The sequence below is a fragment of the Nothobranchius furzeri genome, chromosome 17, assembly GCF_043380555.1.
Source record: "Nothobranchius furzeri strain GRZ-AD chromosome 17, NfurGRZ-RIMD1, whole genome shotgun sequence".
Taxonomy (NCBI): Eukaryota; Metazoa; Chordata; class Actinopteri; order Cyprinodontiformes; family Nothobranchiidae; genus Nothobranchius; species Nothobranchius furzeri.
In genome coordinates, this window is record NC_091757.1 from 46736838 (window position 1) to 46749117 (window position 12280).

Consider the following 12280-nt stretch of genomic DNA (forward strand, 5'->3'; position numbering starts at 1 on the left):
GAATTTAAACAACAAACTGCAGAAAGGGAATTACTGATTGTTTTGGTAATATCTGATTTAGCTTTAAAAGCTTGTGCTGTTTCAGATTCCACCTTAAGAAAAACAAGGTGATGTAATTTAATCATACCTGTGTGCACAATTCATTATTTTGAAGTACAATGAAAAGCATTTTTGAGCTTACAAACATTTAATAACTTCTTCACCACAGATTTGAACAGTTTTCTGTCTAATCCATTATTTAGTTTCTGTTTGACGTTTAACAAGCTTCAAAACCTTTTTTTTAAATTTGGGTGTGGCAGTGAGTTGAAGCGATGGTTGAAGCATGTCAGATGCTGTCTGCCATCTCTTCAGCTCCACACACAGCTCCACGGTTACTGGTTCCTGTCGGGCAGGTGTGGACGGCTCTGACTGGACATCTGCGTCTTCGTTTCCTTTTCCTTTTGTCAAAAATATAAAACCAGACCCATGAGAGGATGCACACTGAGAAAAAGTCTACACAAAATATAGTGTCATTATTATTTATGTTTAACATTTTTAAAGCGTATGTTAGAATTTGGTGTTGAAACCAACAAAAATAAAAAACATACATGTTCTTCACAGGTAATTTTTTTTCATTAGAACATTTAGTAATTGTTTGAATTAACCTTTTGATGTTGCTGTGCTCTTCTTTGCTCCGCTGCCTCCTGTCTGTTTTGATTCTTCGTCTTCCTTCTTTTTCTCCATAATTTCCATTCCAAGATCCTTAAGACGTGATCAAAACACTTTCATGTTCAATACATTTTCATGTCATTTAAATGAACATAAGAATTTGTTTTAGCCCAGTTAAAACTAGCATATCTCAGCTCTGGATTTACTCAAGGTTCGAGTTGCGGGACAATGGGCTCCCCAGCATGGATGTAATTTGGGGGGGGGGGGGGGGGACATGTCCCCCCCACTTTTTCCTAAGTCAAGTCTGGACCCCTGCACTTTTTACCATCCGCAAACAATATTACGCTATATTAAATTGACACTGGTTGAGCTCTAGGACCAAGCAGAAAACAACCGTTTGTGTTGAAGCCTGTTTACCATTAGAACATACTGTAAAGATCCCCCCACCCCCGGCCCCCCACTTTTAAAGTGGAAGTTACGTCCATGCTCCCCAGGAAGCCCTCAACTGACACTTCCAGGGGGAGCCGGAAAAATTGTCCAGTTTCAGCCTAAATTACATAATTTATATGAACTCTTAGCGTAGCGTAACTTCATTTGAGCAGGCCATGGCGCTATGCCCCCGCCGCTCTTATGGCATTATGATGTAAATGATAGGAGACCCTACCCTCGTCTTACAGCGCTTCCCCAGAAGACAGTACAAACTGCAGGATGTCAACTTGCCTTTTGAAGGAGTCCAAAGTCACAGAGGACATTGACCTTCTGACTCCCCTGGACCATGCTGTGCAGGGGAACGTGTGCAGAGCCAAGGATTGCACTGATGGGGGGGTCCTGAACCAGTTCTGGTGCAGATTTGCTTATTTTGTCCTTTGTGGAAGTTGATTTAGCTGGAATCTTAAAGAAGTCAATATATTCATTTTCAATTAGATCTCAGTATTTTCGGTTTAATCCTAAACAGAGTCATGACTTATTTTTTTATTGTTTTTGCATGTTTTAAAGGCTGCATTTTGGATTTCCTGCCAACTAGCAGGGTCATGAACTCAATAATGCACCAACATGCTTGGTTTTTTATGAAAAATGAAAACCAAACTCACTTCTTCTTTAGTTTTCTTCTCCTTCTCAGGCCGGCTCGGTTTCCCCTCCTTTTTGAAGGCTGCAGGACAAGACAGCACCTGGCGTATCAAATAACAAATGTAACTTTGAGCTCATGTTATGCCAAAATCCTCCACCATCCCTCCACCCCACCTAACTTTCCACACCTTTTCCTCCTCCAGCCTGAGATCAAGTCCTTCATTGAGAAATTTCTTCAACTGTCCCAGAGAACTGACAGTGTATGTTTGCTTGTCATTGAAGTCCATCTCCTTGGACCACATCATCCTAGCCGTGCTGTGCTGCGATACTGGGGGAAAGGGGGGAGAGATAATTCTCACAATCACATGTAATTAAAAAGAAGCTTTGAATGTGTTTGACAGAATCTGATCTTCTTTGTCATCACTTATCCACCCCACCCTCTAGCAATGCTGACTGTTTCTCTGAAGACCTTGCGGATAAGAAAAAGTCCATCCCAATTCCAGTGGATTTTTTCTGAACTGCCTCATATTTCCTGGCCAACGCCCCCTTGATGACTTAATGACATTTTTAATGACTACTATATTACGCAACGTCTCTTCTGTAAGACCTAAACCATGTATTCTTACAGTGTTGAAATCCAGTGTAGGTTTCATCATGGAGCGTGAAAGCTCCCGTGTCTGGTTTGGACTGCTCTTGGTTTGTTTGTTGTTGGTCAGCGTCCGCCTCTGGCACGTGAGCTGTAGAGGTGGTGTCGGGTTGAGACTCACTGTTGAGTTTCTGTGAGCAACATTACACACACAACAAATGTTTAGTGTGTTTTTGAACTGTATCTGTTTAAATATTATATAGTTTGAGGTATTTTAGCAAAAACACATTTTGGTCAGATTTTCACTCAAGCTGAAACTGCAGAAAATTTACTTTAAGCATCAACATATAAAACAAATTATTGTAAATTAGCATTTGGCTTTTTTTATCTATTGATTATTTTTTGGATAATTTACACAAATATTAGAATTTGTCAATTATGTTTGACACATAAATCAGCTAAGGATTAATGCTGAGAATGTGCAAACCTTCATCTGTAAAATTAAACCTTGTTTAGTAATTGTAATCAGTAACTTGTTCGTTACAGCCAGTAAAGACTTTTTTTTTCACAAATTACAGGTGGCAACGAGGACAACAATTTGTCATTAAATTTAGCTGAAATAACTGGAAAACAACTGAAGAGAATTTGATTTATTGTGAGGAAATTTGTTTTTTTTAATTAATAAAATAAAATAAAAGTTTAAAGTTCAGATTAAAAAATTTAATGTGAGATTTTAAAAACAATTTCTCACCGTTTTATCGGATGCAGAAGAACAGAGGAACTGATATGTGATGAAGTATTTGTAGGATACGGGGGCAACGGGAGAAGTTGTTTTCATCTCACTCGTCAGAACATCTGGAATTCCTCTTAGCCTGCCCAGACTCACTGTGACCGAAGCCACATCCATAGTCACATCTGCACAAATAAAAATGTATCCTGCATCACAAAAAGTTGAATCTTCACACAAATAAAATGACAGGTTGGCAATACCTCTCACTGAGGCCAAGCCTCTAAAACGACTCCTTTCCTTAGGAAAGAGCCACAAGGTGTCCAGGCAGGCCAGCTGTGGGAGACAGTCCACAGCCAAGCCAGGGTACGATGGTGCAAGGGTGAATGGGTTTCCTTTAAGCATCAGCATCTTCAGAGACGGGAGAGAGCTCAGAGCATTCAGCAGGGCTTGCTGGTCCTCAAACTCACAGTCGTTGAGTTCCAAAGTCACCAGCTGTGGCCTGAGGGCACAAAGGGTCTAAGGTTTTATCTGGAACTTTTGATGTAATGTGAGGGTAGAAATGTAATTTATTACATTTAATGCAGCCTTTAAATGGCAATATTATTACATAAAAGAATAAATTAGCCTTTTTTAGATAGTGAATTGCTAAGATTGTGCTGAATAAGCAGAACATTCTGATGAAAGTGTTTATGTGAGAAAAGTGAACTTTCACACCCACAGGAGCACTTTGTCCTGGCAAACTAAACCGACTCCAGTACTAAAGTTATATCAAAAATACACCCATGTGCATCTCATGTCACCTTTATTGTGTGAGCAATAGTTGCAAAAGGATTATAACTAGGGGTGGGACTTGATTAAAAAATAATCTAATTAATTAGAGGCTTTGTAATTAATTAACCTTGATTCATCGTGTTTTATTCATTCAGGACAATCTGCGCCCAAGCTATTTTTAAAATCAGTAATAATGTTAATTAGGCACAGATGATATACCAACACTTTAATCAGTATGTTTCTGTAACCACAAAGACTTTTTGTTTAATTTGGTCTCATAAAGGTAATCATTGTGGGATTTGTTGGGATGTGTAACTATTAGTACATGTGCTACTGATGTAGTGTAAATGGACATGGAAAATTGTAAATGTTGTGTACTGAACTGAACACGAGGTGGCAGCAGAGCAACGCTAATATGTGTAGAGGTGTAGTGTAGAGTTCAGGGGAAGTTCTGCTGAGGGTTACAAGATAAATGCTGTATGTTTGTTCCTCCTGTTGTAATAAAGTTCATATGGATAAAGTTTCTGCCTGCCTGCTTTACCAACTAGAAAACATAACGGTAAAAAAGTAAAACATTTCCTTCCTTTTTTTTCTTCATGAAGATCGATTTGTCATGATTTATTTAATTGCAGCTTTAGTTGTGTTTGGAGCAGGTGAAAAAGGTTTATTTAGTCTTGTTAGAGGTGCAGCTTGATGAGACCGGCCCCCAATTGGGAGAAGCTCGGGTTCAAATGGTGAACATTTTTACCACGTTATTGTTTTCTAATTAATTAATCGTAATTAACTAATTCAATAACACACAATTAAAATGACAGGTTTGCAATTACACATAACGTGGTAGGAAAACAGGCATAAGATCATAGATTTGTGACCCTTACCTGACAGATTTTTATTAAATAAATAAAACATTTTGTAAGCATAAACTTCACCCATCTTTAGGATAAACCCCCACTGCTTCAGTTGTAGTATCAGTGCAAGCAACAAGCTGTGATTTTATAAAAGCACTGCGTAGTCTCTGGTATAAAATCTATCAGAACATGTGTGCTTGTGTGAGATTTAGGTGGGATCAACAGCTTTGTACTTAGAGGCATCTTCTGCTGCATTACTAACTAAGCATTTTGTGTGTCAGTGGGCGTCATCACAGAAAACTGCTGTTGGATCAGAAAAACCTCCTCAGAGAAGCACGCCGGCATGATGGGGTATCACCGTCTGACCTTGCAACCAACTACAAAGCCCACATTTGCGACTGAGCTTTCATTTGACCTGGTTTTTGGGTTAACTCTTTAAAAACAACAACAACTTCCTGTGTGTGTGTGTGTGTGTGTGTGTGTGTGTGTGTGTGTGTGTGTGTGTGTGTGTGTGTGTGTGTGTGTGTGTGTGTGTGTGTGTGTGCGTGCGTGCGTGCATGTGTGCATGTATGTGTGTATTAACCAGTATCTTCCTGTAAGACAAGAAATGTCTTTATGGGAACCCAGCCTGTTTGAGCTGAGGCCGAGGTACTGCAGCTGAGGAGGCGGGCGCTCTGTGAGACTGCACAGAGAAGATAAGCAGTTTGCACGTAACTCCAAAATCTGTAAAGAAAACAGTCGTGTTGCATCACCAGGTAAAATATTTCATTGATGAAGTAAAAGTTTCACACATTGTCTGCTGCATGAGTGACTTCAGCCATGTCCCAATCAAGTGTTTAACCTTTGATTTTTTTAAAGTCAATTACTTCCTGCCATTCATATTTAGCTGTGAGTCAACTTGTGCTAATGACTGAAACTTCTGGTATGACAAATTGCAGAAAGTTGTTGCATCAACCAAGTGCAGCACAAAGACTTGCCTTTAAGGTGCTGGGAAGGCTCTCTGCAGGAATTTCTGAGATTACATTACAGCTCAGATCAAGTTTCTCCAGTTTCCTGAACTTCAGTAGGCCTCCATCGATAACCGATACCTGGAAGCAGAAGGACAAACTTACAATTATTCCACATTAAGAGTATCTGCTGTTTCAAATTAGCATAAAAATCTGTGCAAAGCTTTTTACCATTCCCCTAATAAGTGATTGCAACCTTACATTTATTTTACCACAGGATTTTGAATGTGTCACGTTAATATTATTCCTGCTGTGTGTGAAAAGAAATTTTTTTAGAAAGCAAATATTATTTATTTTTAGTTTTCAGAATATGACAATTTAACCGCTTATTTTAAGACAGGAAATTGAATCACATTTTGCTTAATTAATTTTTTACTATGAACATAAATAATAAACTCCTTGTGAACTATTGTGTCTGCACATGCTTCTAATTTTATAACATATATGTTATTCATGTTTAATGTCAGTAAAGCTAAAAAACTTTAGAGATTTCAATCTTAAATAGAAAAATCTTCAAACACTGATAAAATAGTAAAATTAACATTTGCGTCATAATTAATCACACAAGTCCAAAAGTTAAATTAATTTAAGCAAATACTAATAAAAATGATAAGAATTTTATAAAATACTAGACATAAACCCTCTGCTGCCTTCGTGTCCTCACAAAGACTGTTACTCAGACCTGAATTATGATAAAACAGAATGCTTCTCTTTGGCTTTAGTTGTTTATTTTCTTACAAATTAACTGAATTTCATGTCAGATGTCACCCGTATTGATTGTAGTGTTTTGCTCTGAGATGATCTTCATAAAAACATGTTTTATTTGTGTATTTGATGTTTTTTGGTGACTTAATGGGTTTATGGGACAGCTGCTTGTTGTCCCCTTTTACAATTTATGATGATCTCCAGCTCTTTGGTTATTATAAAAAATTTCACCTTTTAATAGAAAATATTTTTTGATATGAATTTTTTCATAATGTAATTACATAATATAATTATTAACCAATCCTGCAAAAACAACTGAACAAATACTCAGGTCCTAACCAGTAGGTAGAATTAAGAAAGAACTAAATCAAACAGATCAAAAAGTCTGCAGACTCACGTTTTTGTTCACGATACAAAATGAAGTAAAGAAACTGTAAATGAATTTTGCTGTGAGACGTTCTGGATGGATCACAGCCAGCCGTCTCAGTTCCTTAGCTTGAGGACTCCAGGAGTAATCATCAAGCCACCACGGAGAGCGAGGACAGTCCAGCAGATCCAGGAGGGCGTCCCTCGACTCAGTTTCTGCTCTCTCTGGACCGTCTTTGGTCTCCCTCTTTAAAAAAAGCACATTCGCTGCATTAAAAGTGGTGCATGCAACAATTCAAAGACTTGAAACCACTTCATAAGATGCAGTAGCCAAGAGGAGCTCACCCAGGAGCCGGATCCACAAGGAAAGTCACTCAGACAGAGACGTTGTATCCTCTTCTCCAGCACAGCAGAGAGAGACTTAGAGCTCATTATTACTGAGAATATGTCAGAGAAAGCAAAAGGACACGTTAGCTACAGGAGCCAGTTATCTTAGAAGGTTGTTTACAAACATTTGCTTGTTGCCAGGCAACAGCTGAAGTTCTGTTAGGGAACCCTAAAACAGCGGATACGCAAAGATACCTGGTTTAAAATGCTTGAAATAATATTCTACGTGAATAAAATGTGATTTGATAGCTGAGAAAAACACATTAGTCTCTGGTTTTGATTCATCAGACCTGATTCCCGCTGGAATGAGTCACCCCCGAAGGAGCTTTAGCTAATACTCCTTCTGGATTTTAGACGGAAGTTCCTGACTGCAGGCTGTGATTTCTACAAAAACATCCAGTTTCATTAAAATGCTGCAAATCTGGAAACATTTGGACCACACTTTTACTTGGCATCAGACCTTTTGTTTAACTGATTTTTAATGACTAGAAATTCCAAACTTTTTACCTGATGTCATTCTTCCGTGTTGTTTTTTTCCCCCCATGCCTTGTGTCTCATTACCAGAACATCTGAAAAATTATATTTTCCTTGTTTACAAAGTAATCTAATTCACAAGTTTACAAATCACACAGGAACATCTCAGTGGTTTTAGAGTTTGATTGCATTGAGGATTTGATACTTAAAATACATTATAAATGACTGAAATAATACCAAATCATTGTTTTTCTAAACGCCACATCAAAAATAATCTGTGGCTTAAATTACGACTTGGAGCAAAGCGATGTCTGATAGTGTTATCCAACCTGAGGAATAAGAGATAAAGGTTCACAGAAATGGATACAAATTTACATTATAGGAAATGTTTAAATATCCATCTTTTCCCCTGATTAAGGCTTGTTTAATGCTGTCATGGGTTCATGGAAATAAGAAATCCTTGTTCCTAATACCTAAACAGGTAAAATTGGTGTGGAAATGTAAAAACAAAGTTGAACCAGACAATTTATCTTTATATTAGACAATTTATCTATTTATAGACCTTTTAACATGTGTTGGGCATCACAGCAGTGACTGATCAGTTTGTAAGAGCATCTGAGTTTACAGTTTCAGTACAGGCTAGAGATGCCATTGATACCTTTGTGGCAGTTTATGCTTCCTCCTCACAGTAAACCACTGTGGTAAACTCTGTTCTTCAACTGTAAAAAAGAAACATTTACAAAGAGATTTTTTGAATGATAATGACACGGTGGCGTCATCAACCAGCTAATGGAATGCAAAAAAAAAAAAAAAAATCCCACATTGCAAAGGACTATATAAGCAGCTTGTGCCAGTACCAGAGCATTAACTCAGCGAGCGGGAAACAAAACACACCATGAGTCTGGCCAAAGGTAAGCCACATCTCTCCATGATCAACATGATTGTTGTTTAGTTGTGAGATATTTGTAAATTTTAAAGGGTTCAAGCACTCATTCATTTTTGCTTTTCTAGAGCATCGTCCCTTTCTCAGCATCTTCTTGAATTTCGTTTTCACGTTGATTCCAGTCAAGCCTAGAGGAGGTTTCGGGTCACTTGCTATGCAGATGACATCATTGCATCTTTTGTTTTCATTTGCAGCGCTCCTGCTTTTCTTCATCACTACAATGCACATCACCTCTACGGTCTCCCTACCACTTGATTATAGGAGAAAATTTGGGATTGTTCTGTGCAATCTAAAAATGGCAGAAAATAATTGTGTAAGTATGTGTAAAATGTGATCTTGTCTAGAAGCTTTTGTAAATTATCTTGTTGGCACTAAAATGCTTTTTCTAGAATTAAAATGTGTTAAATTAAGTAGTTTTTAAAGGTGCGGTTCACTGAATAAAGCATATTTTAATTATTATTTCTGATTATAATCGGTCACTCTGACACTCGGAGTTTTTCATGCAAACTGAAGATGAAAACAGTCTTCTACACCTATCTCCTACGTTAGCTTCTGATTTGAAAATCCTCACATATCTATGTCACACTGAGAATTAGCATTTATGGCCTCGCCCGTCTTAGTTCACGCCCGCCCACAGGAAGTCTTTTTAAAAACTTTTGCAGAGAGGAGAGACAGAGGAGAGTGTCTTGATGATAGTGACTTTGCAACATGGCTGAATGTTTTCTGTTAATCAGAAAATAGCTGTGTGCATATCATTAATAATAATGAGTAATTCTGCTGTTTTCAGCCCACCTTTGCACAGCAACCTTCTGCATCTTTGAGCAGGAGCATCAAAGTTTTTTAGCTCATTAACTGCCAGCATTCTTGAGCATTTTTACTGTTTTTTGAATAGTCACATTATGCTCTATGATCATGCAAACACCAAAACTACCAAAACGTTCCAGAACTGCGCTGCTCTGGGTGGCTGCATGTTGGAGTAGCTCTGTTGACTATATGTAAGTTTTGCCTTTTCTTGGACATTTTTTCTTCTAGTTTCTCAAGAAAAACAGTATTTTTGGACATTTTACTTTTCTGTTTCTGGTGCTGTGAAGCTTGGAGGATTTTTACTGCTATTTTTTCACTTTTTTCACTTTTTGAGCATTTGTTATGATGCGTAACCATGGCAGCAAGCTGGTTTACAATTGGGCAGTGTTGGGAGTAATGCGGTACAAAAGTAATTAATTACTGTAATGCATTGCTTTTTGCTGTAATGTGGTAATGTAAGGCATTACAGGGAAAGAAAATGGTAATATTTACTCGGTACAATTGTCAGTAACGCGGTAATTACAATGCATTTTTAAACCCAGAATCAAGATGTGTTCCTTAAAAATTCAAATTGCGGGAAACCCGAAGAAAGATCCAGTATCTGCATATATTACGTCATTTATGGACTCAGCTTTGAGGGCAGAGAGGACGCCGCGGTAACGGCTCAGCTCAGCACGCGGCCGCTGTAACAAATCGCTCCACTAAAACAAAATAATTCACTTGCGATCGTTCATATCAGCGCATATTCTCTGGTATTTTGTGCTTTTCTGACGTGCTTTGCCTCAGCTGAGTTCATAATCTGTGCCCCGGTGATTTCAACTCATTACTGCTGGTGCGCTGCGCATGTGAAGATCCCTTTGGCTGATGGTTAGAAAGTAGGAAGTCTAGGAAACAGTTTTTTCTGGAAGATGGAGAAAATATGCAGCATGCAGGAAGGTTAGAGAGAGAAAGGGCAGGAAATTATTCAAATAAAATCAAGAAAAAAAGAAAAAAGTAGGTAGATTTATCCCCAATACACATTTTTACCAGTGAAAAGCAATAATATATAAGCATTTAATATTTATACGTGTGATAGAATCAGATCACCCCAGAAGTCAGTCCCACATCCAAGGCTGTATCAAGGCATTTGGGGACCTAGGCAAATATAGGCGTAGAGCCCCCACCACCTCACTCCCTGCTCAGTTAATATAAGATGGCAGCGTGCTGAGAGTACAGATTGTTGTTGCTTTTATTTAATAAACAATCATTTTAAAGCACTGTTATTATATCTGACTGTTTTTAACAGCAATCCTAGCTCAGACACCACATCACCTTCCACATATATGTCATGAGCTCACTGAGCGTCACATTACCAGATTCATATTGAAGTTGTTTTGGTGAAAGTAACTTAAAGTAATGCAAAAGTAGTGTAATGCCTTACATTTTAAAATCAGTAATATTGTAATGTAATGAATTACTTTAAAATGAGGGTAACAAGTAATAAATAATGCATTACAGTTTTGAAGCAACTTGCCCAACACTGCAATTGGGAGCAGCTGATTAACATTGGGAAGGCTGAAATAATAACTCAACTGAAGCCACAAATCCCAAATGAGCTAAAACGCAAGAAGCGAGGGTGCAGAGCGGGAGCAAAATGGAGACAAAGAGGAAATTCAAACCATCTCTTCCATCGATCATAATGGGCAATGTGAGATCGCTTGCCAACAAGATGGATGAACTCCAAGCCCTTTCAAGGACTCAGCCAGAGTATCGGCAGTGTAGTGTTATGTGTTTCACTGAGACCTGGCTGCAGGACCATATCCCCGATTCCAGCGTCTCTCTGCCAGGATTCCTGACTGTACGAGCAGACAGAGATCTGAAGAGGAGCGGGTAAAGAAAAGGAGGTGGAGTGGCAGTGCTTGTCAACAACAGATGGTGCCATCCATGTCATGTTTCAGTGAAATGTCGTCTCTGCAGCCCAGATGTTGAACTCTTGGCAGGAAGTTGTTGCCCATATTATTTGCCAAGAGAGTTCACCAGTGTTGTCTTGGCAACCATTTATATTCCACCTTCAGCCATTGCTGAAAATGCATGTGATGCCATCAGTTCCGTTGTCGCTAAGCTACAAACCCAGCACCCCAATGCATTTGTGGCTATATCTGGTGATTTTAATCATGCCTCGCTCTTTGCTACACTTCCAACATTTCAACAGTTTGTCAGCTGCTCCACCAGAGAAAAGAATACATTGGATTTGTGTCATGCAAATGTTAAGAATGCATACATGTCCAAAACAAGACCTCCTCTGGGACAATCAGATCACATTCTTGTTTTTCTACGCTCAGAATACAAACCATTTGTTCAGAGGTAACCTGTGACAAGAAGAACTCTGAGAAAATGGTCACAGGACACTGAAGAAGCCCTGCAGAGTTGTTTTGAGACCACAGATTTGATGACTCTCTGCCAAGGATATGAAGAGGACATCAATGCCATGACTGGATGTGTCACTGACTATATAAACTTCTGTGTGGACAATATCATACCCACCAGAACAGTGAGATGCTTCGCTAATAACAAACCCTGGATCACCAGTGAACTGAAGAATCTGCTAAATGAGAAAAAAGAGCCTTCAAGGAGGGAGACAGGGAATTATTGAGGAGTATACAAAAGCAACTGAAGATCAATATCAGAGACAGCAAGGAGGCATACAGAAAGAAGCTGGAGAACAAACTACAGAGGAACAATATCAGAAATGTCTGGTCAGGGATGAAGAAGATCACAGGCTTCAAGCAGAGGAAGGATTGCACAGATGGCAGCCTGGACACAGCCCATGAACTGAACAAGTTCTTCAATAGGTTCTGTTCAGGAACAAACCCAGCATCCTCCTTGCCTGTCCCCAGCCAATCAGACATCCCATCCTCCTCTGATCCAACATTTTCCTGTTACACGCCAGTTCTTTTGTCCTCT

General features: G+C 38.8%; 1 protein-coding gene across 2 annotated transcripts; it reads right to left on the bottom strand.

The window, feature by feature from the left end:
• Positions 1–37: 37 nt before the first annotated feature.
• On the bottom strand, positions 38–7233 carry LOC107394204 (leucine-rich repeat-containing protein 43). 2 transcript variants are annotated; one of them, XM_015973050.3, is made up of 12 exons: positions 7075–7233; positions 6761–6976; positions 5629–5739; positions 5235–5374; positions 3293–3531; positions 3054–3217; positions 2343–2493; positions 1905–2044; positions 1740–1817; positions 1369–1539; positions 645–741; positions 38–437 (listed from the first exon to the last, which is right to left on the bottom strand). In XM_015973050.3, exons 1-12 carry the CDS (start codon positions 7159–7161, stop codon positions 235–237), a joined length of 1797 nt encoding a protein of 598 aa, XP_015828536.3. In that variant the 5' UTR covers positions 7162–7233; the 3' UTR covers positions 38–234. The 2 variants fall into 2 exon arrangements, with proteins under 2 accessions (XP_015828536.3, XP_054587717.2); XM_054731742.2 differs by lacking the exon at positions 1369–1539.
• Positions 7234–12280: the final 5047 nt, after the last annotated feature.